The sequence below is a fragment of the Pyrus communis genome, chromosome 9 (assembly GCF_963583255.1).
Source record: "Pyrus communis chromosome 9, drPyrComm1.1, whole genome shotgun sequence".
In the NCBI taxonomy this organism is placed as follows: domain Eukaryota; kingdom Viridiplantae; phylum Streptophyta; class Magnoliopsida; order Rosales; family Rosaceae; genus Pyrus; species Pyrus communis.
Window position 1 is genome coordinate 1523659 of NC_084811.1, and position 26773 is coordinate 1550431.

At 37.9% G+C, this 26773-nt stretch overlaps 5 protein-coding genes, 1 non-coding gene and 1 pseudogene across 7 annotated transcripts; 6 read left to right on the top strand and 1 right to left on the bottom strand.

Annotated features, from left to right (window-relative positions):
• Positions 1-385: 385 nt before the first annotated feature.
• LOC137745600 (probable aldo-keto reductase 1) lies at positions 386-3457 on the top strand. Its single transcript, XM_068485576.1, has 7 exons — positions 386-523; positions 1374-1541; positions 1681-1887; positions 1972-2144; positions 2316-2412; positions 2525-2678; positions 2917-3457. The coding sequence occupies exons 1-7, from the start codon at positions 464-466 to the stop codon at positions 3102-3104; spliced, it is 1047 nt and encodes a 348-aa protein (XP_068341677.1). The 5' UTR covers positions 386-463; the 3' UTR covers positions 3105-3457.
• A 384-nt stretch (positions 3458-3841) lies between these two features.
• On the top strand, positions 3842-3912 carry TRNAG-GCC (transfer RNA glycine (anticodon GCC)). Its single transcript has one exon. It is a non-coding gene; the product is annotated as a tRNA-Gly (tRNA).
• Positions 3913-4034: 122 nt separating this feature from the next.
• On the top strand, positions 4035-8116 carry LOC137745411 (probable aldo-keto reductase 1). 2 transcript variants are annotated; one of them, XM_068485362.1, is made up of 7 exons: positions 4035-4398; positions 5852-6019; positions 6218-6424; positions 6563-6735; positions 6932-7028; positions 7131-7284; positions 7638-8116. In XM_068485362.1, the coding sequence occupies exons 1-7, from the start codon at positions 4339-4341 to the stop codon at positions 7826-7828; spliced, it is 1050 nt and encodes a 349-aa protein (XP_068341463.1). In that variant the 5' UTR covers positions 4035-4338; the 3' UTR covers positions 7829-8116. The 2 variants fall into 2 exon arrangements, with proteins under 2 accessions (XP_068341463.1, XP_068341464.1); XM_068485363.1 differs by lacking the exon at positions 4035-4398 and adding an exon at positions 5402-5761.
• Positions 8117-9756: 1640 nt separating this feature from the next.
• Positions 9757-11988, top strand: LOC137744825 (perakine reductase-like). The gene is made up of 7 exons (XM_068484632.1): positions 9757-9908; positions 10067-10234; positions 10343-10558; positions 10710-10882; positions 10985-11081; positions 11215-11368; positions 11537-11988. The coding sequence occupies exons 1-7, from the start codon at positions 9849-9851 to the stop codon at positions 11719-11721; spliced, it is 1053 nt and encodes a 350-aa protein (XP_068340733.1). The 5' UTR covers positions 9757-9848; the 3' UTR covers positions 11722-11988.
• A 138-nt stretch (positions 11989-12126) lies between these two features.
• Positions 12127-14664, top strand: LOC137744826 (probable aldo-keto reductase 1; annotated as a pseudogene).
• A 1490-nt stretch (positions 14665-16154) lies between these two features.
• LOC137745919 (protein ECERIFERUM 2-like) lies at positions 16155-19027 on the bottom strand. Its single transcript, XM_068485951.1, has 2 exons — positions 18516-19027; positions 16155-17141 (listed from the first exon to the last, which is right to left on the bottom strand). Exons 1-2 carry the CDS (start codon positions 18942-18944, stop codon positions 16200-16202), a joined length of 1371 nt encoding a protein of 456 aa, XP_068342052.1. The 5' UTR covers positions 18945-19027; the 3' UTR covers positions 16155-16199.
• Positions 19028-20963: 1936 nt separating this feature from the next.
• LOC137745306 (peptide-N(4)-(N-acetyl-beta-glucosaminyl)asparagine amidase) lies at positions 20964-26050 on the top strand. Its single transcript, XM_068485243.1, has 17 exons — positions 20964-21134; positions 21204-21257; positions 21353-21523; positions 21636-21734; positions 21978-22064; positions 22218-22300; positions 22454-22567; positions 23061-23115; positions 23209-23295; positions 23551-23606; positions 23707-23766; positions 23860-23947; positions 24064-24825; positions 24905-24965; positions 25052-25154; positions 25434-25568; positions 25645-26050. Exons 1-17 carry the CDS (start codon positions 21057-21059, stop codon positions 25727-25729), a joined length of 2178 nt encoding a protein of 725 aa, XP_068341344.1. The 5' UTR covers positions 20964-21056; the 3' UTR covers positions 25730-26050.
• Positions 26051-26773: the final 723 nt, after the last annotated feature.

Genomic DNA, 26773 nt, shown 5'->3' on the forward strand with positions numbered 1-26773 from the left:
CGAGCTTGGACACCCATTCGTTCGGGCACTTATGAGATTAGACATCGTCAAACTTGGACACCCTTGAGCTCGAACCCCGACTCACAGACCCTACGTATGGCCCCAACTCAAAGACCCGACTTGTGGACCCGATCCGTGGATCCGACACATAGACCCAATATGCGAACCCGACAAGCGGACTCGAGCCATGTCAAGAGTTAACTCATAATGAGCTCATGCAGAAATCGAGTGCATACTCACAATGAAGAACGTCATAAGCCGAGCCGCTTCGCAACGAGCATCGCCTCCAGCCGAGCAATCGCCTCACCGCGAGCATTGCTTCTAGACGAGCAGCATATAAATATAAATATAAATATATTCTCTCATTTGGCTTTTCTTTAAATCATATAAATATATTCTCTCATTTGGCTTTTCTTTTTCTTTTTTCTTTTTTTGAAGAAATTCAGAGAGGGAGGGGAACAGTATGGCTGAGGAGATGGGAATACAGATTCCAAGAGTGCAACTTGGAAACTGTGGATTTGAGGTATGAATTAATTAATCAATCCATTTTTAGATTCTGAAAGTGATTCAATTTATGTCTTTTGTTTCTCAGATTAAGTTTTGAAAGTGAATAAATGGTTGGTTGTTTAGTATATAACTCATCAAATTTGCCTAAAGTTTGCTAATCTCCATTTTTTGGTAAAAGAAAGAGATGTAAGGGCTTGTTTTGGTGTCAATGATTGGATTGGATTAGAGTCGTTGGATTCAATGTATGTTGAATAAAGAATGGAAGATGAATTAGTCACAAAGAAAACTTAACCTCCAAATCCTATTGGAAGGGAAAAGTTTCCCTCGCTCGTGACCAATCTCTTATATTCGGCTGAGACCAAATTTGGAACTTGACATTTATTTTCTATCAACATCCGTTAAATCTACTGAGTGATCCAATCTGATCAAATCCTTGACTCTAAATGAGACTTAATTGTTTTGCCTCTTTCAATGATTTCTAAGCTCCATTTTCATTAGGCCTTGGTTGATAGGGAGGACTAATTTCAATGGGACTATTCGTTACATTTAAGGCATTTTAAAGGAAGAAATAGATGAGAAGATTTTGTCCATGTTGAAGGTTAATCATGAAGAAAATATATCCCTCCTAGTCCCTACAAAATGGTAGAATTAAAAGGGACAACTTTTTTTTTCATGAATAATCGTCATACCCAAGCCAATCCTCTCTATCAAACGAGGCCTTTGAGTTTTGAGGTTAACCTTTGTTGCAGAGGTTGACTTAGATGCTTACCTTTTGGAAGTAGCTCAACTTTTTTTTTTTTTATAATATATTTCTACCATTTTTTTTTCTGATTTGTTGCAAAATTTTTATTTTCTTTGTTAATCAGGTTTCAAAATTGGGCTTTGGATGCATGGGCCTGAGTGGGGTTTATAACTCTGCTGCTGCCGATGAGGATGGTATCGCAATCATAAAACATGCCTTCAGCAAGGGAATCACTTTCTTTGACACAGCTGATGTGTACGGACCTCATACGAACGAAGTTCTTCTTGGGAAGGTATGTGTTTGCACTACTGAATGTATATGTCTCCATGTTTTTATATGTGTTTTGTATGACGGAGCAGAAAAGTGCAGATACCGTTACCTTTCGCGGTTGTTATGTTCGGTGATTCTAACTGCAACGTTGCGTAATTTAGGCCTTGAAGCAGTTGCCAAGGGAGAAAGTTCAAGTGGCTACAAAGTTTGGAATTGTTGGACAGGTGGATCCTCCTGTTCTTTCACCGAAGGGAACTCCCGAGTATGTCCGCTCATCCTGCGAGGGGAGCTTGAAACGTCTTGATGTGGACTACATTGATCTGTATTACTATCACCGGGTGGATACTTCGGTGCCTATAGAGGAAACTGTACGTCATTCTCCTCCTCAATCAACTAAATCACCAAACTTGTGAATAAACTGATTGGATACGTTTGTTTTTCGTGGAGTTTAGGTGGGTAAGCTGAAGAAACTTGTGGAAGAAGGAAAAGTAAAGTATATCGGGTTATCTGAGGCCAGCCCGGACACAATAAGGAGGGCACACGCAGTTTATCCGATCACGGCTATACAAATCGAGTGGTCCCTCTGGACTCGTGATATTGAGGAAGACATTGTTCCACTTTGCAGGTATGTTCAAAATCCAATCTGAGACTCTGAGTTATGCAAAACTGGTACCATGAATTGTTTCCATCATTCCGTTTCTGTTAAGTAAAAAAGGGAATGCTTTTGAAGATGGCCTTGTATGTATAGTTCATCGCAGTTTTTGTGAATCATTTTGTTCAATGCTTTCGTGTATAGGGAGCTTGGCATCGGAATAGTTCCATATAGTCCACTTGGTCGTGGTTTTTTCGGTGGCAAAGCAGTTGTTGAAAGTGTTTCTGCAAATAGTTATGTGGTAATTTCTTCTCCTCATTCCATTGTAAAAGTAAATGTTGGTTCTGTAGAATAACGAAAAATGACAGCGTAGGGTTTGATTCTAATCATGTTGTTTTTCTTCGTTTTGTAAGGCCTCACATCCCCGGTTCATAGGAGAGAACTTAGACAAGAACAAGAACATGTACAACCGAATAGAAATCCTCGGTAAAAAGCACGAATGCTCTCCTGCTCAACTAGCACTAGCATGGGTTCTCCACCAAGGAAATGATGTCGCACCTATCCCGGGTGAGTCCTCATGACATTTTTGTTCTGTTCAAATTCTACTGACGTGAAACCTGCAACGTTGCATCTGCAGCTCGTTGTTTATGTGCCAATGAGCTTGTGCTTGTTCTTATAATGGTTGTCTTAGATGGAATAGAAAAGTGGCCTTCGGTTCATCTTACTTGAGCTCCAAGTATATGACATTGTGATTTAGAACTCGTCATTGACACATTGTTTATTTGTTTTTGAATTTCGACTGCAGGGACAACAAAGATTAAGAACCTGGATTCAAACATTGACTCCTTGAAGGTGAGCCTGAAGGAAGAGGACCTGAACGAAATTTGTGATGCTGTACCGATCGACCAAGTAGCTGGTGGTAGAGATAATGCACTGCTGATGGGGCTGCAATGGAAGCTCGCCAACACTCCTCCGAAAGACTCCAAGATCTGAGCTTTAGGACATGGAAACATTTCCATCTGACTGTCGGAATTGAACGACGTTGTATTTTGTGAACGGAAGTTGCTATTTACACACCTAGAAAGTCATCGTGCACTCCTCTTTTGTGGGGAAAAAAAAAAGAAAAAAAAAAATGGAGGAGAGGAGTTCAAGATGAAGTTTTTACAGTGTTAATAACAAATGAAAGTTGAAACTCGTGTTCTATACTTTATGTGTTCCCATTTCTTAATGTCTCGTCTTTCAATTTCCTTTAGACTTTGGAAAGATTTTCTATAGTAGTTGTAATTCATGCTTTGTGGGCTTGAGTTTAGCAAATTAAGCATTGAAGCACTGTATTGTCCCGAATTCAATATGTGGGAATAAGACCGGTCTTGAGAGGAGTTAGATCCTCAAGGTCGGTCACCTCATATTCGTAAGTGTGCCTTGCAAATACAAGTTGTGAAAATTGAATGATTTAAAACATAAAAGGAGTTTGGATAGAAAAAAATGCTCTTAAATTTTTCTCGTGTAACAGAGTAAAAAAAACATTGTGCAATGTACCATTTTCTTCGATTTGCATGTGACTGTCTCATATTTGATCATTTGATTGTTATGGCCAATGTTGGACAAAAATAATAATAATAATTACCAACGGGTCATTTTGCAATTGAGGACAATATTCTGTTTAGTTTCATTTTCAGTCCCTCTTACGTTTTCTTAATACCTATGAGGGAGCTGAAAATGACATGTTAGCACCAGTGGTCTAGTGGTAGAATAGTACCCTGCCACGGTACAGACCCGGGTTCAATTCCCGGCTGGTGCATTTCCTTTTTGCATAAAAGATCATTTCCTTTTCAGTTTTAGTGCATCCGACTCGGATTTTATTTTTAATGGATAATATCAAAAATTTGGTAGAGAATTTATTCCTTTATAAAATTAATTGACGAACGAAATAAAATAGTGCATTTTTCATTCTAAAGAACACGTGTTATCTCGATTTTATTGAATACACTTGAATTTTTAGACCCATTTCTAATTCAATTCAAGTTTTAAACGCTTTGAAAAGACATGGATTCTCCGTCAAACTCGATAGATTCCTCATTAAAACCCTTTAAAATATTAATCGAGTACAGACAGTCCGCCCACCCTTCAGGCTCCAGCTGATCCAACAACTCTGAGAGTGGGAGGGACCTTTAAAATCTAGGGAGAGAGGGAGTCAGAGAGAGAGAGAGGCCAAAAATTTGGAAGGATGGCAGAAGAGAAGCAAGTCCAAGTTCCAAGAGTTAAACTGGGAAGCCAAGGACTTGAGGTAAATTCTCACATTCAAGCTTTCAAATTTCTATACCCCAACTTTCAATCTTTCTTCTTTCTTTGGAGAACTGCAGATTGTTGTTTGTGTTCATATCAGATTTCCTGATAACCCCACTTGCATAAATCGGGAAAAAAGTCAACTTCTTTGCTGTAAACAGACCAAATCTGGTGGTAAAAATGCAAAATTTAGTGAAGTTGATGATGACCCTGTTGGTGTTGGGTCAAATCCCATAGTTTTTGCTGGTTTTGTGAAATGTATATTAAGATGGTCAATCGTGTGAGTGGTAAATTAATCTTAGAGAATAAAAAGATGGTATGGATGAGGAGGGGACGGGGATATTGCGTCCAAGAGTTAAACTTGGATACTGGGGATTTGAGGTACAATGATTCCTCTTAGGGTTAGGGATGTATTTTATTAAGAATTTAAGAGATTTTAATGAATTTATAAATTCATAGATTTTTATGGGGTTTAATTGATTTGTAGAGATTTCATATAAAATTTTGATTCAATTCTCTCAAAATCTCATGAGGAGAGGTAAGATTTGTGAATGCTTAAAATATATTACAAAATCTCTCCAATTTCCTCTAATTCCTCAACTTTCTCAAATTCTTTAAAATCAATTTCTAATTGAATACACATGAAATATTATAAAATTCTTTAAAATCCTAATAGAATACACCTGAATTTTCTAAGGATTTTAATAAACTATCTTAAAATTCTAATTTAATACACATTGAATTTCTGAGAATCACGTAAAATCCTAATTGAATATCCTAGATTTATTAAAAGAATTAAAATCCCTCAAAATCTCAATTGAATACATCCCTCTTAGTTTCCTAGACGTGCTCATTTGGTGCCTTGGATTGGATAGAATTGAATTAGATAACTCGTTGTTTTCGAGATAACTTGTTGTATTCTAGGTATGTTGAAGGAAGAAATGAAGAATTTTTTTTCCAAAAACTTTAAAGATAGAAGATGGATTAGTTGTTAACGAAACTTTTCCGTTCCAATCCTTAGAAAATGGTGGTAGGATTAGAAGGGATAAGATTACTTCGTGTCTAATCCCTTCTAGTTCTCTCGGAATGAAAAATCATTCGCCTCCACCTTCAGCATACCTTCAATTTTAGGAGTAATCCAATCCAATCCTAATCACCAAACGCGGCCAGAGTTCATTCAAACTCTGTCTTTCTCTCTTCAGACAGATTTTTGTTGAGTGAATATGTTTGATTCTGCAATAGAACTGATCAGATTTGCTCTAACTTAGTAATCCATATTATTCTTTCAAGGCTTTTTGGGCTCACTTTCTCAATGGACAGACAAAAAGAACATTAACTGAGCTTTAAATTCTTTCGGTTTTGAGGTTAACCTTTGTTCCAGAGGTTGATTTAGATGCTTACTTACTGTAGTTGTAAATATGCTCAACTTTTCCTGATTCTTTCAAATTTTGCAGGTCTCAAAATTGGGGTTCGGATGCATGGGCCTTACCGGGGGTTACAACTCTCCTGTCGCTGATGAGGATGGTATCGCTATAATAAAACATGCCTTCAGCAAAGGAATCACTTTCTTTGACACAGCTGATGTATACGGACCTCATACAAACGAAGTTCTTGTTGGGAAGGTATGTGTTTCCGCTTGTGAATTTATCGAGCTACTTCTTTAGACTAACTAGAAGTAAAATATTTGCATTGTTTGATGCATGATAGATAAAATTTGTGAGGTCGTAGACGACTAGCAGAATGTATCTGTCCTTGCTTTTTATATGCGTGTTTTTTCATTGCTATTCTGTAACTTTAATTGAAAATTTTATGCCATTTAGGCCTTGAAGCAGTTGCCAAGGGAAAAAGTTCAGTTGGCATCAAAGTTTGGTCTTGTTGGACAAAAGAATCCTCCTATTGTTTCAGCGAAGGGAACTCCTGAGTATGTCCGCTCATCCTGCGAGTCTAGCTTGAAACGTCTTGACGTGGACTACATTGATCTGTATTATTACCACCGGGTGGACACTTCGGTGCCTATAGAGGAAACTGTATGTTAGTCTCTTCCTTTAGAAACAGTGTAGAATATTGAACATGTTAAGTTCAACACTTTATATTTCCACATCTAGAAATAGTGGGTACCTGGCTGGAAAATTTGATTAGGTACGCTTGTTTTTTTTGGAGTTTAGATGGGTGAGCTGAAGAAACTGGTGGAAGAAGGAAAAATAAAGTATATTGGGTTATCTGAAGCCAGCCCGGACACAGTAAGGAGGGCGCATGCAGTTCATCCGATCACGGCTCTGCAAATGGAGTGGTCCCTCTGGACTCGTGATATTGAGGAAGAGATTGTTCCTCTTTGCAGGTATGTTCCAATCTGAGCTATGCACAAGTCTTACTATGAATTGCTTCCATAATTCTGTTTCTGTAAGGGGAAAAAAGGGAGTGCTTTTAAAGATGGTCTTGTACGTATAAATCCATTGGAGTTGTAAAAGTTGATTGGGGGTTACGAAAATAACTCTAGTTGTGTGAATTATTTTGTCCAATGTTATCACATATAGGGAGCTTGGCATCGGAATAGTTCCATATAGTCCACTTGGTCGTGGTTTTTTCGGTGGCAAAGCAGTTGTTGAAAGTTTGCCTGCAAATAGTTTTGCGGTAATTTCTTCTGCTCCATCTATTGTAGAAGTAAATGTTGATTCTAATCATGTTGTTCTTAAATATGTGCCTATTGAAACCTTGTTTTCCTCCGGTTTGAAGGCCTCACAGCCGCGGTTCACAGGAGAGAACTTAGACAAGAACAAGAACATTTACCATCGAATAGAAACCATTGCTAAGAAGCACCAGTGCTCTACTCCTCAACTAGCACTAGCGTGGGTTCTCCACCAAGGAATTGACGTCGTACCTATCCCAGGTGAGTCCTTGTAACATTTTTATTCTCTTCAAATTTAATTGATGTGAAATCTGGTATGTCGCATCTGCAGCTCATTGTTTCCATGCCAATGGGTTGTGCCTTGTGCGTGTTCTTATAATGGTTTATAGAAACAGAAAAGCAGCTTTCATTTCATTAATTCCTTTTACTTGAGCTCGAAGTACACTACAATGTGATTTAGAACTCATAACTAAAAAGCCGTTAGCTCCAAGTTTGTTCAAATATTTTGCAGGTACCAATGTTCCTGAGGAGATTCTACACGCCCTTGAATTGGGCGAAGAAAAATACACGCTCAATCAACTCACTGTTCATTTGTTTTTGAATTTCCGCTGCAGGGACAACAAAGATTAAGAATCTGGATACAAACATTGGTTCCTTGGGGGTGAAGCTGACGGAAGAAGACGTGAAAGAGGTTTCTGATGCTGTACCAATCGACCAGGTAGCTGGGGAGAGAACTCTCGGAATCTTCATGACGTTGCAGTGGAAGTTCGCCAACACTCCTCCTCCAAAAGATTCCAAGATCTGAGCTTCTAAGACATGAACGTTTTTCCATCTGGAGTGTTGGATTTTAATGATGTTGAGCAAATGAAACTTGTTTCTTGTACTCTATGGGATGGTTACTGGTACTATTCTATCTAAAAATAATACCCATTTCTGCTAATTCCTTTAGTTCCTTTTATTTTATTTTTATTTTCTTCAACCTATTTGTAATTAATCCGCACAAAAGAACAGCTGCGACTAAACAAAAATAATAATATGGCCGAAGGGCTCCAATTCCAAGAATTAAACTTGGAACACAAGGCCTTGAGATATATTTTTTGAGTATCTACGTTACTTAATGACAACACATATTTAATCGTGAGATTTGATTTAACGATTTAAATGAGTGATTGAAAATTCTTGGATCAGCATAGTGCATGTAGGAGGTACCAAAGAGAAAATGCATTCCTAGAGCTTCACTCATTTTCATTGACTTTTGGTTTGTAGATGGACTTTTGTTATTGCATAGCACATTGTTGATTATCCCAGTCTAAACACATGATATCTGAAATCATGCTGAAGTCAGATTACTGTTGCATTTGAATTTTATTTTTAGACCAAAATTTTAAAATAATTTTCTATAAATACCTAAGCTATTTCTACATTATTTCTCACATCATTTTCACCGTTATATATTATCTTACCTCATTTTATTTCAATTACTCACCAATTTTTCACATCCTTTTCATTATATAAAGATATAAAAATTCAGAGGTTTATTCATTTAGCAACAAGTAGCACTTAAAAGATGTCTGATGTAATTCAATTAAAATAATAAATTATTGAGAGGGCTAAAAAAATAGCCTCATTCGATTGGAGATTGGTTTTTTGTCAAATGACTATGTTTTGGCCTAAGGCTCTTTGGCCTCCTCTATTTGAGATGATATAAAATATGGTTTGACATTATTCATGAAAAAATAATTTTTTACAAAACTATATGGCTAAATATGGTCGTTGATCCTGTTTCAATTAGAGATAAGCATAAATGAAGAAAATAATATGATGAGGATAGAAACGTAATCAATGATGGAGGAAAGAATAGACAAGCGAGTTGCAGTGTGACATAGTCAATGATGTCAAGTGGTATAGATAGTGACATAATACATGGGTGCTAGTTGTCAAAAGTTGCACTAGATATTCCCGATGACTACTGACATACTTAGTGATTTCACTATATATACACACACAAATACAAAAAGAGAAAATCAAGTTTATCGTACATAATTTTATATTTATTTATAAAAAGGCTGTTTCTACCATCTGAATAAATGATTTTTTCGGTCACAAATAAATAATTTTTCTGTTGCATTAAATAGTTCTCAGGACACAATGACATATTTAGTGATGTAAATAAATAAATATATAAAGATATATATCTTTATATATATATATATATATATAATATACTAGTGATGTGTGGCACTCAATCCTACTGTTTTATATACACACACACTAGGGATATGGAGCATTATCCTTATTTTGCAAGAAATTGTTTCCATGTTTTGAATTTGTGACTTTTTTGTCACAGAGAAACTTATTCGTTGTGCCAAATACTCCTCCATTACAAAGTGACATACTTAGTGATGTCAGTATACAAATATACAAGGATATATAATATTTAAGAAAACTAATGAAAATGATTTGAAAATTTTGAATTCTAATGATAAGGTAAAATAAAAGGTAAGGTGAATAGTACCAGAATTGACTTTTTAATGTAAAAATATAATTTTTCGTGAAAATGAATAATACTACGAATTTTTCGTTAAACCTCTTTATATATTTTCGTTGCGCTAAATGATCCCTATGACACATGACATACTTAATGATGTCAGTATATAAATATATAAAGATATATGTGTGTGTCTATATATATATATATATATATATATATATATAAAGATATACCGGTGATGTGTGGCACTCAATCCTTACTCGCATTTGGGATTCATCTTCTAAGAGAGGAAGCAATCAAAAGAAACTATCATTCAGAGGAAAGGAGGAATAATATGGCAGAGGGGCAAGAAATACAGATTCCAAGAGTTAAACTTGGAACCCAAGGATTTGAGGTAATTTCTTTCAATGCTGATTTGGATCCGTCGCGTTTTAGGACCCTTTTATTGTTGGTTTAGAGCCTCTCCAATAAATTTTGATTGAATATTTGTAAAACATTCCATTGATGCGTATCTCCAAAAATTATTAATTAATTCACGTTGATCATCTTCAGGTGTCAAAATTAGGGTTTGGATGCATGGGACTTAGCTGGATAAACTCTCCGGATGCTGAAAGGGAAGGAATCTCAATAATAAAACATGCCTTCAGCAAAGGAATTACCTTCTTCGACACATCTGATGTATATGGAACTGATCATTACAATGAAATTCTTGTAGGCAAGGTATTATTATCGATCGATTTAAGTTAATTAATTACACGAACTCCGCTAATCGGACTCTCGCTGTTGCTAAACAAATATTGATGAACGTAAAATTTTATGAATCCTTAGGCCTTGAAGGAAATGCCGAGAGAAAAAGTTCAGTTAGCCACAAAATTCGGTGTTGTAAGTATAAGCATGGGACACAGACAGCCTCGTACGGAAGTAAGGGGCGATCCGGAGTATGTGAGGTCGTGCTGCGAGGCGAGCTTGAAGCGCCTTGGTGTCGACTACATTGATCTCTACTACCAACACCGGGTGGATCAATCCGTGCCTATCGAGGACACGGTATGTAAATTATGTAATCCGTGTTTACTTGCATTCTTCTCTTCCTCGGTCCTAAAACCGCGTAAATTTGCACTAAATGCGCAATCCGAAGCCAGTCCGGACTAAAATCTGATTAATTAGATACTGGTTTTCTTGTTTTGTTGGAGTTCAGATGGGGGAGCTGAAGAAACTTGTGGAAGAAGGAAAGATAAAGTATATCGGATTATCAGAAGCGAGCCCGGACACGATTAGGAGGGCTCATGAAGTTCATCCCATCACAGCCATACAAATGGAGTGGTCACTTTGGACTCGTGATATCGAGGAAGAGATTGTTCCACTTTGCAGGTAATCATGTTGTCAAAAACTGAAAACGAAAATGGTTGCCATACGGACGTTTAAGTTTTTGCGCAAATGTTGGCAAATTGTAACACATTTAAACGTATGCAGGGAACGTGGCATTGGAATCGTTCCGTATAGTCCTCTTGGCCGTGGTTTTTTTGCCGGAAAAGCGGTTTTGGAGAAATTGGATTCTAATGTTCATGCGGTAGATACTAATTTCTTCATTACATATGCGCATTGTTTTATCCTCTGCTCACTTAAGTTTTGAAAAACAGAGCTAATTAAGCTAATCTTCAACTTAACAAAGAAATTTGATTTATTTTCGGTGTGTAAATTAGGCTGGACATCCTCGGTTGACGGGAGAGAACTTGGAGAAAAACAAACAGATATATTATCGGATCGAAAGCCTTGCTAAAAAACACGAATGCAGTGCTGGTCAACTAGCCCTCTCATGGGTTCTCCACAGGGGAAATGACGTTGTTCCGATCCCCGGTGAGTCAACTCACTGATTGCATTTGCATTCTAAGATGATCATCTGTGCTAAATTTGCATGATCTTGTTTGCATTGCATGATGCCAATGAGTTTGTCATGCCTTAAAATTTGATGAACATGAGTCAACATTGTTCGTTTATACTTTATTTGTTTTGAAATTTCCTCAGGGACGACGAAAATTAAGAACTTGGATGCAAACATTGGCGCTGTGGCGCTGAAACTCAAAGAAGAGGACCTGAAAGAAATTTCCGATGCCGTGCCTCTCGACGAAGTAGCCGGCGAGAAAACTTACGAAAATGTAAGTCCCTTGCAATGGAAATTCGCCAACACTCCCCGAAGGAATCCGAATTAAAGGCATAAATCATCATACAGATCAGGAAGGATACAAATTTAAGCCAAGCCATTGGATGATATGCCTAAGAGTGCGGCAGTTGTGTTAGTAGAGTTGTAGGTTGTTTTTGTTACTACGATATTTGGGAGGGAGAGTCGAACTCGAGACAACGAATGTAAGGCTGAATGCTCTTAAACGACTATTGTAAAATTGAGAAATCCTCAATTCTTAAAGTCTGTAAAGTCTTGAAATTATAATAAATATTGCAAAGCTATAGAAAATTATGTAGTTTGTATCCCACTTAGCAGCATTGTAGGGTTAAGGCTCGAAATAGCTTCTGCCTCGCAAAGTTGGGCAAGCTCCTCCTCCGACAATGTCACCATAACGGTCCTTGCGAGCCCGCCTTCTGGCGCCGGCATCACCATCATCAAACCTTCCCCTGCCACATTCTCCGCATGATACGACATGTAGACCGGTTTCTTCTGCATCTCAAACATAACTCCATCCATTAATGGCTGACAGTCGTTTATTACGTGCTCCATGCTAACACATGTCAATTCAAGTCCTCCTCCTTCTGACTCGAAACATGGGGGACCAAAAGTCCTACTCCATAGATTCCTTGTTAAAACCCTTTAAAAACACCTAACCTTCAGGCTCCAGCTGATCCAACAACACTGAGTGGGACGACTTTTAAAATCGAGGGAGAGAGAGTTAGCGAGAGAGGCCAAAATTTTGGAAGCATGGCAGAAGAGAACCAAGTCCAAGTTCAAAGAGTTAAACTGGGCAGCCAAGGACTTGAGGTAAAGTCTCACATTCATGCTTTCAATGCCCAAATTTCAATCTTTCTTCTTTCTTTGAAGAAATGCAGATTTTTCTTTTGGTTTTAAGGCTAAACATTTTTCCAGGCGTTGATTTAGATGCTTGCTTTCTGTGGTTGTAAATATACTCAATTGTTTAGATACATTTCGGCCAAATTTTCATCATTTTTCAAATTTTACAGGTCTCAAAGTTGGGGTTCGGATGCATGGGCCTTACCGGGACTTACAACTCTCCTGTCGCCGATGAGGATGGTATCGCTATAATTAAAAACATGCCTTCAACAAAGCAATCACTTTCTTTGACACAGCTGATGCGTACGGACCTCATACAAATGAAGTTCTTGTTGGGAAGGTATGTATTTCCGGTTGTGAATTTATTGAGCTACTTCTTTAGATTAACTCAGAAGTGAAGTATCTGCATTGCTTGATGCAGGATAGACAGAATTTGTGAAGTAGTAGACGATTAGCAGAATGTATATGTCCTTGCCTTTTATATATTTGTGTTTTGATTGTTATATTCTGAAATTCTAATTGAAAAATTTATGCCATTTAGGCCTTGAAGCAGTTGCCAAGGGAAAAAGTTCAATTGGCCACAAAGTTTGGTATTGTTGGAATAGTGCCGCCTGCTGGTGTGGTAGTGAAGGGAACTCCTGAGTATTTCAGCTCATGCTGTGAGGCTAGCTTGAAACGTCTTGACGTGGACTACATTGATCTGTATTATTACCACCGGGTGGACACTTTGGTGCCTATAGAGGAAACTGTATGTCGTTCTGTTCCTTTAGAACCACAATGTATAATATTAGACATCCCCATGTAGAAATAGTGGGTACCTGGCTGGAAAATTTATTAGCTAGGTTTGTTTTTTCGTGGAGTTTAGATGGGTGAGCTGAAGAAACTGATGGAAGAAGGAAAAATAAAGTACATTGGGTTATCTGAAGCCAGCCCGGACACAGTAAGGAGGGCGCATGCAGTTCATCCGATCACGGCTCTGCAAATGGAGTGGTCCCTCTGGACTCGTGATATTGAGGAAGAGATTGTTCCACTTTGCAGGTACGTTCCAATCTGAGCTATGCACAAGTGTTAATATGAATTGCTTTCATAATTCCGTTTCTGTAAGGGGGAGGGAGTGCTTTTGAAGATGGTCTTGTTCGTATAAATCCATTGTAGTTGTGAAAGTTGATTGGGGTTACGATAATAACTCTTGTTTGTGTGAATTATTTTGTTGAATATTATCGCATACAGGGAGCTTGGCATCGGAATAGTTCCATATAGTCCACTTGGTCGTGGTTTTTTCGGTGGCAAAGCAGTTGTTGAAAGTTTGCCTGCAAATACTTTTGCGGTAATTTCTTCTGCTCCATCTATTGTAGAAGTAAATGTTGATTCTAAATCATGTTGTTCTTAAATGTGTGCCAATTGAAACCTTGTTTTCCTCCGTTTTGAAGGCCTCACAGCCGCGGTTCACAGGAGAGAACTTAGACAAGAACAAGAACATTTACTATCGAATAGAAAGCATTGCTAAGAAGCACCAGTGCTCTACTGCTCAGATAGCACTAGCATGGGTTCTCCACCAAGGAATTGATGTCGTACCTATCCCGGGTGAGTCCTTGTAACTTTTTTATTCTTTTCAACTTCAAATACTTTGTTCCTAGCACACGACAATGTGATTTAGAACTCACATAACTTAAGAGCCGTTAGCTCCAAGTTTGTTCAAATATCTTGCGGTTACTAATCTTCCTGAGGAGAGTCCGCACACCATGGAATTAGGCGAAGAAAATAACACACACTCGATCGACACATTGTTCATTTGTTTTTCAATTTCCGCTGCAGGGACAACGAAGATTAAGAACCTGGATGCAAACATTGGCTCCTTGGGGGTGAAGCTGACGGAAGAAGACGTGAAAGAAGTTTCTGATGCTGTACCAATCGACCAAGTAGCTGGCGAGAGAGCTTTCGTGCTCCTCATGGCGTTGCAGAAGTTTGCCAACACTCCTCCGAAAGATTCCCAAGATCTTAGCTTTTAATAAGACATGAACATTATTCCATCTGAGTGTTGGATTTTAATGATATTGTATCTTGTGAAGTTTAGGCAAATGAAACTTGTTTCTTGTGCTCTATGGGATGGTTACTGGTACTAATTCTATTAATAAAAGGGTTTTTGAACATTAGTTCTTGAAAAAATTTGACATTTAAGAAGAAGAAAAAAATCCGGTGTTAGATTACGTATTCATTTTAATCCTTTGAAATGTCATAAATAATTAATGTGCTTAAATGTCTGTACCGATGGATATTGATAGGGATTTTACCAACTGCAAAAATATGGATAAAAATACTTAAAAATACTTGTAAGAGAACAAAGTAGTTGTAGTATAAACGGCTTAAGGGGTTTTGGAGCGTGGCATTGGAACCGTTCCATATAGTCCTCTTGGACATGGTTTTTTCGCCGGAAAAGCGGTTTTGGAGAAAGTGGATGCTACAGCTCATGGGGGTGGATATTAATTTCTTCATTACATATGCGCATTTTTCTATGCTCTGCTCTGCTCACTCGGTTTTTCAAAACACAGAGCTAATTAAGCTAATTTTAAACTTAACGAAAGAAATTGATTTGTTTTCGGTGTGTAGGATGCACATCCTCGGCTGACAGGAGAGAACTTGGAGAAAAACAAACAGATATATCATCGAATCGAAGGCCTTGCTAAAAAACACGAATGCAGCGCTGCTCAACTAGCTCTCTCATGGGTTCTCCACAGAGGAAATGACGTTGTTCCGATCCCCGGTGAGTTGACTCACTGGTTTCATTTGCATTCTAAGATGATCGTCTGCGCTAAATTTGCATGATCTTGTTTGCAGTTGCATGATGCCAACGAGTTTGTCATGTTTTAAAATTTGATGAACATGAGCTACACTGTTCATTCATGCTTTATTTACTTCAAATTCCTCAGGGACGACGAAAATTAAGAACCTGGACGCGAACATTGGCGCTATGGCGCTGAAACTCGAGGAAGAGGACTTGAAAGAAATTTCCGATGCCGTGCCTCTGGACCAAGTGACCGGCGAGAAAACTTTCGCGCATGCAATGCCCGTGCAATGGAAATTTGCCAACACTCCGCGAAGGAATCCGAATTAAAGGCATAAATCATCATGCAGATCAGGAAGAATATAAATTTGGGCCAGCCTTTTGATGATATGCATGATGTTGGAAAATATTAGTCTTTTATGTTTATTTAATTACTTGGGTTTTTCTTGTTAGTTTCGGATTTGAGCTCAGCCCATTTAAGTTAGAGTTTCTTAAGTATCGTTTTCTATAAATATAGTTTGTACTTTAGTATGATAAACAAGTGAGGCACAATGTAATCTATTTGGGTTATGTAGCCGTCTCAGCAAATTTGTAGTTGTTATTCGTTTCAATAATATTCCTAGTTTTGTGAACTGTTTGTTATATGTACTCTGATTTTCAACTCCTAATAGTTTGGCAGTTGTGTTAGTTAACAGTTTCTCTCTCTAATTAGTTAAGAGTGTTGTGGGTTGTTTTTGTTGCAACGATATTGGGGGAGGGGAGTCGAACTTGAGACAATATATGTAAGGTTGAATGCTCTTAACAAACTATTGTAAATTTGAATCTTCAATTCTTAAAGTCCATAATGTCTTACAATTATAGTAAGTATTTCAATGCCATAGAAAACTTTACATAGCTTGTCTCCCACTTAGGAGCATTGTAGGGTTAAGGCTCGAAATAGCTTCTGCCTCACATAATTGGGCAAGCTCCTCCTCCGGCAATGTCACCATAACCGTCCTTGCGAGCCCGCCTTCTGGCGCCTGCATCACCATGATCAAACCTTCCCCTTCCATATTCCCCACATGATACGACACGTGAACTGGTTTCTTCTCCTTCTCAAACATAACTCCATACATCAACGGCTGACAGTCGTCCAGCATGTGCTCCATGTTAACACAAGTCAACTCAGGGCCATACAACTTAAATGGTTCTCCAAACTTATCTCCCTCTCCCTTTTGTGCTTCGAACCAATCCATTCCGGACCAAAAGTCCTCCTCCTTCTGACTCGATACATGGCGGTGCACCACCCCTACGATGTGTGCCAGCCCGTCCTCTCGCTCCAATTCCTCCACATCCGGTACTGAAAGCAACGAAAAATGCAAGGCATTGCCGTAGTACCCGAAGGACTTCTTCTTTCGAAAGTCTATGCAAACTGAGAAGGAGTGTTTGGTCTTGCTCTCCGAGGGCTTCAAGCGCGCAATTTGCGTCCAAAACATTGCAGCAAGCAGATCAAATGGAGTGGCACCAGGGCATGAGTTTAGCTCTCGCTTGATCGTGGAATTGGAAAACTTGAATGTGGCTGTCCCCATTTTCTTCACAGGCAAGGAAGTAGTCTTTGATGCCACGGACTTGGCTTCATAATAGGCAGCTGATGATTTTTTGTTTATGACCTGATCAAAGGGCCGTCCCCCAAGGGCTGATGACTCGTCGACGAAAAGCGGGTGCGAAATCGCTTCTCGGCGGTGAGTCTCAGCCCACGACTTGATGAGTAGGGTGGCACAAGTTGGATCAGCATGCATGTGAGTGCAACTTAGTCCAATTGCTACACCTCCTCCTTCAAATTCATTTATCTGCAAAATCAAACAAGATTCATGTGTTTTAGTAGTTTGCATTTTTTAGTAAAAAGGATATTTATACTAAAAATAAATAAAAAAAATTAAACTCGAAAAGCAATGATGACTTAAAGAGAAATGTCATCATCACCAGACAATCGACCTTTTTCAAATTTTCAAATTTTGTTTAAATTGTTGTTGTGTTGTGATGTAAATTGTGATCGATGTGATTTAGTGCATTGACCATACAAACTTTAAAAGTTGTGGTCCACAAAATTATTATTCGTTGGCGCGCCATTGTTTTGAAGTTAGACTCAGTTGGGTAACATAGGTTTGGTCTATGGAAAGGGAGAAATTTTTTATTATGACGGAAATACAAATGATACATTACGTGTTTTAAGAGAACTGGTGGAAAATTTTAAGTTATTAACTTTTTAGCACACTTATTTCATCATTTGTATAATGACATATGGTGTATCATCCTGTGTACCAGTCACACTGAAAAATCTCTCATATGGAGTGCTATCAAATTTTGTACTAACTTTTGTATTTAAATTTTCTTATTTTTATCAAATTTTAGGATATTTGATAGAGTGAGAATGTCCAAATACAAAAGTTAGTGCAAAGTTGTTATTATTGAGTAGGGTTAGAAATCAGGTTAATTACACTAATGCCCCTCAAGTTTATCATGTTTTCACAAAACCTCTTCACATTTGAAACATAACACTAATATTTCCTGAAGTTTTAATTTACTTTCACATAACCCCTTTTGGGGCAAACATCACCTTAAAATATTTTCTTAAAGACCAATTTGCCCACATTTTTAATTATTTAAAAAAAATAGAAATAAAAAAATAAAAAATAAAAAAACCTTTTTGAAAATCAATATAGGGTTTTAGGGCCTCCCCTCTGCATTGACCACAACATAATAGAAATGCTTAACATGCTTCACCTCCTTCCTAGCCTTCCACACAAGAAGCTACTCCTTTGTCTCGATTTTTCAATCAATCAGCCTCTTCACAAGAAGCTACCAAAGTTATTTGAAATAGATTTACTGCCACCATTTCCTCTCGATCATGTCATGTACAAATTTTCTCCACGAAACATAACACTACTAAAATGTCACATAACAATAATTCGTTTCATGTTCTACTGTTTCCCACTCAAGTGCACTACATATGGCTCATCCAAAACAAAAAACAAAGCAAATGGCCCTCTACCACAATGGTAAAGATGAATGTTGTCTTTACATCACAATATGGGTTCAAACATCATCGGTTTCTAATCTAATATTTAATCTAATAAATCTATCGTTTGACAAAACCTTGTAACTCACGTATTTATTTTGTAATCAAAGTCCTAAAATATATTGGGAGAAAATAAATAAATCACCTGGATCCTATACGGCGACCAGGTACTGTGATCATCAGGCATATCATCCCACATCGTCAAAAGCCTCTCCTCGGACCCATCCCCAGATGTCAGCCACTCATCAAGCGTGGTCCCCACCCGGGCCATCAATACCCGAACCCCTGCATCATTCCACTTCACCTCCCAATTCCCGTCCGGGTTCTTGTCCACCCGACCCGTAACCTGCGGGTAGAGAGACAGGGTCTCCGAGAGCGAGACCCGGAGCGGGTCCAAGTCAATAGACCCGAACAGCTGCTCCTTGTAGTAGAAAACAACGTGGAGACTGTGCAGTCCCATTGCATGGTCCAGTGCCGTGAACGTGTGGGCCTTCCCCGGCACCACCGGCCTGCTCGACACTACCGTCAGCTTTGAGTGCACCACCACCCTGCTCCTCCCATCAGCCGCCGGCATTTTCACAGATAGCAATATGGAGAGAAACAGAGAGGATAATAGTTTTGAACTTCCGTGGATTCTGTGGGGTTTTGTAGCAATATATACGACGTATCGAGTGCATATTTATATATGCGGTTATATCGGCCCTTTGGTTCCCTGCCTATCTTAAAAAGAGCCAGCCGTCCACCAATAATGAACTCAACTAATACTTGCTTCCCTCTTAAATGTTCACCACCCACCCCCACCACAACAATACCCTCTTAAGATAGGGTACCAAGAGATGGAGAGACGTAAAGGGGTGAACGTTTTCAACTGACTAATATGTTAAGAGCGTTCGCCCTTACACTCGAGTTTTCGAGTTCAATCATCATTCCCACTGTCGTTTGTGTAAATTTAAAAGTATCATGTGTATGTATTTTATGAATCATTCCCACTATTTTGCTGCCTGCATTGCGTCAGGTAGTAAAATAGCAAGCCTTATCTTGGTTAGTTGACGTTAGTGTAGTCAAGTTGGTTAGAGCAGTATGTTTTATCGTAGGCAAATAATCTCATTCTAAACCTAATTAAATAACACGAGCCTTAAAAGCATCACCACTAGTGTAGGCAAATGAGTAGCCAAATCCTTTTGATGAGCCGCATAAGCAAAGTCAAGCTCCAATAGAGTAGTCAATTGAGTAGGCAACTTTGCCCACTATTCCAAAGTAGACAACATTGCCTACTTCTACGCATATCGGCAAAACTAAACTCTGCTTCTTTATTCATAATAAAATATTCCATCCGAGCGGAAGAAGACAAAAATAAAAGATAGGTCAATATCAAAGATTAAAAAAAAGCAATAAAATAAAATAAAATTTTACCTACGTAGTCTGCCTATTCTATTGAAGTGAAACATTTTTTTATAAAGCAATTGAGCAGAGAACTTACAACGTCAGCCATTCTACATACACCATTAGAGATGATTTGGTAAAAATTTTGGATAGAATTTCTCCAAATTTCAAGCAATTACTTTCTTGTTTCCTTTCACGATCATCATCAGTCATGGACGTAATCGTGGACCAAAACCAAAACTTAATTCCCGAGTACAACTGCTACCATGCAACCATATATTCAACATCGCATGGGCTGGATTCTCGACCAAAGAAAATGATGCAACTTTCTTTCTTTCTGGTTAAGCAATTCTTTTCAATTTCATTACTTTTGGTCCCATGTTAACGACTCCTACGGTCCAACCCCCCAATCCCAAACCCTAATCTGCATATTTATTTCTTTGTTTCAAGTTTCAACGATATGAGGTCTACTAAAACAAACAATGACTAACCGTTTTTAATTTTACAGATATTTGTGGATTTAAGGAGCTGTCAATTTCCCTCATAAACTTTAATTTTAGCCAATTACCACCTGAATTTTTATAATTGGTTAATTTCCTTCATGAACTTTAAATTTAGCCGCTTATCCCCATAAACTTTTGTAATTGACAATTTTCCCCATAAACTTTAATTTATGATTGCAAAAGAGAATTGCTATTGGCACTCCAAAAAATTTATTTTTGCACTCCTCACAAGTATATTTTTTTTCCTTCTAACTATAGAAAGTTTGGAGTGCCAATAACAATGCCCTTGCAAAATTAATTTATCAAAATGTGGAAAACATATTGTTTTCTTCTTCTTCTTCTCTTCCCCTAGTTCACTAAGTACACTTTTTGTTTGAATTTTAGCGTTTAGAGGGAAATTAGTCAATTATAAAGGTTCAGTGGGGTAAATGGATAAATTTAAAATTCAAATGAGAAATTGATCAATTATAAAAGATTTGGAGTGACAGGAAGGGTCTAATCGCTACAATTAAAATCCAGAAAAAAATTGACATCTCTTTACAACTTCAGAAAGAAAATCCGCCAGTACCTCTTTATTTTATATGTTGGCAAAGATATTTTTTCAGATAACTATCCTATGGATCGGCCCAAGGTCGAACAAAGCCCATGAGTAAGGCCTGTGGACCCACTAACCGGAGAAAGGTGAGAAAGATGGAGGGTGACACGTTTCGGACATCAAATAATTTCCACCTCGATTTTTGGCTTTCGCTTTTCCATTTGCACCGATCATCACCGCTACCGTCACCGCCGCAAAAGAGAAGATGGTGGCTCGGAGCTTCCAGGTTCACCACCAGGACTCCACATTCTCCGTTGACTACGACACCGACGACGGCCTTGAAGTATCTCCATCTCTCTCTCTCTCTCTCTCTAAAACTCTCTTTCTCTCTCTAACATCCAATTCATTGCAGGTCTTCAAATTTCAACTCTTCTCCCTCACCTCCGTTCCCCCCGACGAGCAAAAGGTTCGACAGTCTCTCTGTATCTGAAAATTGTGAAATTTTGAGCTTAATTTTAGCTCAAGTTTGATTGAAATTGAATTACTTTACTTTCTGTAAAGTTAATTGGATTCGATGGAGATTCCGTTGTTTCGGACGATTCGGACCTCGTTTCGATTTGCGAGAAGCTCCGATTGGTTTCGATCAGCGAAGAACAACAACAGCAAGAAGAATCAACGGCTCAGAACGACGAATTGCTGAAATCGGACGAGGAATTGGCTAGAATGTTGCAGGTTTGTTTACAGTTCCGTTGCTTTTCAAAATTTTCTTGAAATTTTGATCAATTTTAACTCTTAATTTATTATTGTGTTGGAAAAAAAACAAAAAAACAAAAAAAAAAAAAAGGCAGAGGAGGAAGCACTTTTGTTTCAGCAGTACGCTGCCCCTGAAGATGATGGAAAATTCGAGCAAAAACTGCGGCCTTATGTCAGTCAAGTTCTTATGGTAATGTTCTTTCTCATTGCTTAATGCGTTTGGTTCCCGGGAAACCGATCGAAAACAGTGGAAAATAAAGATTTGGAATTTAGAGGTTTATTTTGCTTCGGACACGAGAAAGCAATGAGCTTAGGGTGCTTAGATTTTGAATAATAGTTAACTTGTATTTTTGTACCTCTCCAATTTACGCATTGATTTAAACATACTTGCTAAATGATGTTTCCGTTGGGTTTTGGCCTGTTGTTCGTTTAGTATGAGGACCCGGTGCGCCAGGAGGCTGCTCGGAAAACAGTCCCTATAGAAGAGCTTGAGGAGAAGGCATTGGTCAGTTTGGCCAAGGTGAGAGCACTTGTCTCTTGTCTCAGAAAATATATGTTTTAAGTGCCCATTTTGTTGTTTTTTCTGTAGGACTTTACTGGTGTGTAGAAATATATGAATATGCACTCTGCTAAGATGTTTTGGTGATAAGTAAATCTGATTAAAATGTTTTAGGAGGGGAACTTAACTCCGTCAAAAAATGAGCAAGATCATGCTTTCCTGCTGCAGCTACTTTTTTGGTTCAAACAGTCTTTCAGGTGTTCTGTTGCTTCGTTGTCTTATACTATTGAGTTGTTTCTAATAAAAGTTTATTTTGTTTCGTTTTAACCAAACTTCCGTTTCACTTTCATCATTCATAGCTACACGCTGAATATTGCATAATTGTGTTCTGTCTGGTTTATTTATTGCAGTTGGGTTAACGCACCTGCCTGTGATAGTTGTGGCAATAACACCGTAAATAGTGGCATGGCTAATGCAATTCCTTCAGAAATCCGATATGGAGCTTCTCGAGTTGAGATCTATAGGTATGCTATAGAAATTAGAATATACTCATTTGTATCAATGCATAGTTTACATAGTAATTTTCTTTCTTTACTGTTCCACTATTATATATCTAGCCTTTCATTGGGGTAACTGTCGGACAATAATGGTTCTGGTAAAAGATATAATTTAGTAGGCTTTCTTTGTCTGATTTAAGATCAAAGATAGCTGAAATTGAAAAGACTTTTCCACTGTAAACTTGGATCCTTCCACTCTCACAGATGTGGAAACATTCACATCTATATTGTTCAGTTTAAGCGTTTTTAGGTGAGAACCTCATGTCACAAAACATTGACAAACTTCTATGTTCATCACAACTTTTAACCATAGACATTACTTTTACTTATTATATTTCCCTTTTCTTGTTTCTTAGCTTCTTATATTTTTGTTGATGCATAAGTGAATTTTCACATACATATCTAGATTCAAAATATTTAATTATAATGACATTTATTGTTTTTTATTTCTTCTATCCAGATGCAATATTTGTCCTACGGTGACTCGTTTCCCACGCTACAATGATCCACTAAAGGTATTTACTATTTATGAATCTTGCCCTCGTTAAGAAGCCTATTGGATATTTTATGTCTCCGTCAATTTCTTTTTCCTGTTCTTCTCAATGCAGCTTGTGGAAACAAGAAGAGGGCGTTGTGGGGAATGGGCCAATTGCTTTACGCTTTATTGCCGAGCTTTTGGATATGAATCCCGTCTTGTTAGTCATTTTCTATCTGACTTTCTTAGTATTCAAATATGGATATGCTTAAAGCAATATGAATATTTTTAATTCATCCTGTACCACATTTGGAGTTGAGCTTCAATGCTGGAATCTCATTATACGTTTTCAGCTGAAAATAGATAATTAAGTAGTTTCGTTGTGTCCCTTTTTCCTTAGACTGAGGAGGCTTACTTGGACCCATACTTGCTGTTACTGGTGACATATTTCTATTAATTATGTTTTCGTTTTCAGATCTTGGATTTCACGGATCATGTTTGGACAGAGTGCTTCTCACAATCTTTGGGAAGGTAACTTTCATTTACAAACTAGTGCTATTTATTTAACTTAGGAGATTTGGAAAGCCAATAATATATGCCTATAATCTTCTTTTGATGCTTTGTTTTTCAGATGGATGCATCTTGATCCTTGTGAAGCAGTGTATGATAAACCCCTGTTATATGAAAGCGGGTACTTTTCTTAATTAGTCTGTTCATTCAGTAGATGACTTATTTTACCTTGACTTATCAGCATTAGAATATAACTTCAAGTATTTTTCGGAAGGTGGAACAAGAAATTGAATTATGTAATTGCCATCACAAAAGATGGTGTTTGTGATGTAACCAAACGCTATACGAGGAAGTGGCATGAGGTAATCACACTAAGTGGTACTGGCTTTAATTAATTTGCCTAGATTTTCATTAGGAGATCCACCATGCGAACTTTATTTTGAGCCGTGATGAGGAAGATTTCTTTTTGTTTTTGCAGGTTCTTTCTCGACGTAACATCATTGCAGAGCCTGCATTGTCAGCTGTGCTTGCTAATATAACAAAAGACTGTCGAAGAGGGTTTACTTCTCAAGTACTTTCTGTACTTGAAGAGCGTGATGAGAAGGAAAGACAAGAACTAGAAAGAGGTTTGCATTCTACAGACAATGACACAACCTCATTACCTGGGAGACGAAGTGGGGACAAGGAATGGCGCAAGTCAAGATTAGAATGTGGTTCTGATGAGAGTTGCTCCTTGAGTGGTTCTTCTTGTCCAGTTCGTTCATGCTTTGACGAGCACGTGACCAAAATTCATAATGCATTTCTCCCAATTCTTTCAAAACTTGTTGAGGAAGAATTTCCAAAGTCAAGGGCTGTTGAAGTACTTGAGACTCTAAAAGGCATTCTCATGGATCTTAAGAAATCACCTTTTAAAACAAGGAGGGCCACAATCGATTTAGTTTCTAATATCAACCAATCACTTGTTCATCAGTTGCTGCCCACTTTCGCTGAGTTACTTAATGCTCTTTCGATGAGTGTTATGGTAGATGGTGATGGGAAGGTCGACATTTCTCTGTCTGGAAGTGCTGTTAAAACCTCTTTGGCACTACCTGTTGCATTGGATGCTTTGGACGACACAATCAATAATCTTAACAGTTGTGATAACTTTGTTGAAAAATCTCTTTGCTTGCCACTTTTGAAGCTAAACAGAATACATTCTGGTTTAGTCCTTGCAAGTGGGGAAGAAATTCCCCTTGGAATTGTGAGTTTTATTTGGTTTTGCGGTTCATCTTTGTACCATTTCATTCAAAAAGCTTCTCAATCTCCCCAGTAAATTTCAGGCCACATCAGCGTTTGATGGGATACGCACGTCTAAGTGGGAAGAACCAAATGGTGCACAAGGTAATTAAGAAAGGTTCTCTATTGTTCATTGTTATGGCGTACTATTTAACAAGGTCACTATGTAACTTTCTCTTTATGGCTTTTAGGTTGCTGGATCATGTATAAAGTATCAGAGAACCAGATGCACGAACTTGTGGCGTATGAGTTAATGTCAGCCAACGATGCACCAGAAAGGGATCCCATGGATTGGTATGATATATATAGTAACTTTATGAGTAACCTCATATCTTTTTGTTTCATCTACTATCTTCTTAATGACCAAAAAGTGGCACATAATGTGCTTATGCATCAAGGACTTCCGCTCCTCTTTATTCAGGCATCTTCTTAACAACAACGAAAGTGACCTGAATGTAGAAATTGAATTTGCTTTCTCCATGTACTTACACCGTTCAGTCCTTGTATGCTTGTATTGCCACAATCCTGTGCAACAATGATATTGTTAAGCATTTTATAAGTTTAATTTTGCAGGGTTGTTGAAGGAAGCAATGATGAGGAATCAAGCTGGCATCTGTTGGATAAACGAACTTTTCAAGTATTTGATAGTCGTTTTCAGCGTAAAACATTTCAGATTGCTTCTCAAGGTTTCCTTGCAAATGCTTTCAGGTAATGACACACTCAAATGTATTTCAAACCTGCGTGTATTCGAGCGCTTCCTTTAACTTAAAGTTATGCTCGGCAGGTTTAGATTTTTGGCCGTTAAAGACGTCCAATCAAATTCGCGGCTGCAATTAGGTAGCATTGACCTCTATTCTAGAAGCAGTTGATTCTTACAGATCAGAATCTCTCCATTTGGATACTCGATTCCAGTGCGTTGAAGAAGCTTGACGCTGCCGTTTCATTTGTTTCGGCTGCCTGTAAGTCGCTCTCCTCCCGTCTTAAGGCCTAGGGGGACTGCCCATGGGATTTGGGATCTTTCCTAAAACTCCTTACCAAGATGTTTCATATTTCCATTGGGAATCTAGCAGAAACTGTTTTCAAAAGAGAATAAATATGTGGAGAATTTATGGAGGGAATTAACTTGGCTCCTCAATATTCGCTATGTGACCTACTTACGGAACTTCATATTTATGATCGGAACTTTTATATGTATGATTGCAAAGTTCGTATTATAAAGCATTATTTAAAGACGATATCCAAAAAATCACTAATATATGAAATCGTTTAGTTATTGAATTCTATTAAAACAAATGGAAGATTCAATAACAGCATTAAGAACCATCAATCTATTTGTTACAATTAATTGGTTAAAGTAAGATTTTTTGGTAGAAACAATATTTTCATAGAGATTCAAAATATTAACGGAATCGATTATAAAGAAAGTTCTATGAATCGGACACTAAGTGAATTGAGGAAGTACTTTTTGTATCTCGTCTATTGTTGTTATTGTAAACATTTGCAAACCAATGGATATGTGTAGCACACATGATTCAACACGATAATGGGGTTTAAATATCAGCCGTTGGATGTAACTTGTGCGCAAAGGAAACAATGAATATATTGGCTGGCCCTAATTTAATCCCTAACGGACATTTTTAGGTAAGAAAATTTGCTATCACACTCGAGGTCTTGTGTTTGAATTCACATCCACATAAATTAGTTATCCTATTATACGTCAATTCAATTGTTCATAAGGTAGATTGATTACTTATTGAAAGACCCAAGATGTTTGCTGCATGTAATTCCAGTACGGCTAGATACTTCTTGTTTAAAGTAACATGTGGCTTTATGAATTGCCCACTTGGCATGCCATTAGGACTCATTATAAGGGATTCAACGTAAAGAACAAAGTGACGGCTATCCACTAGTTG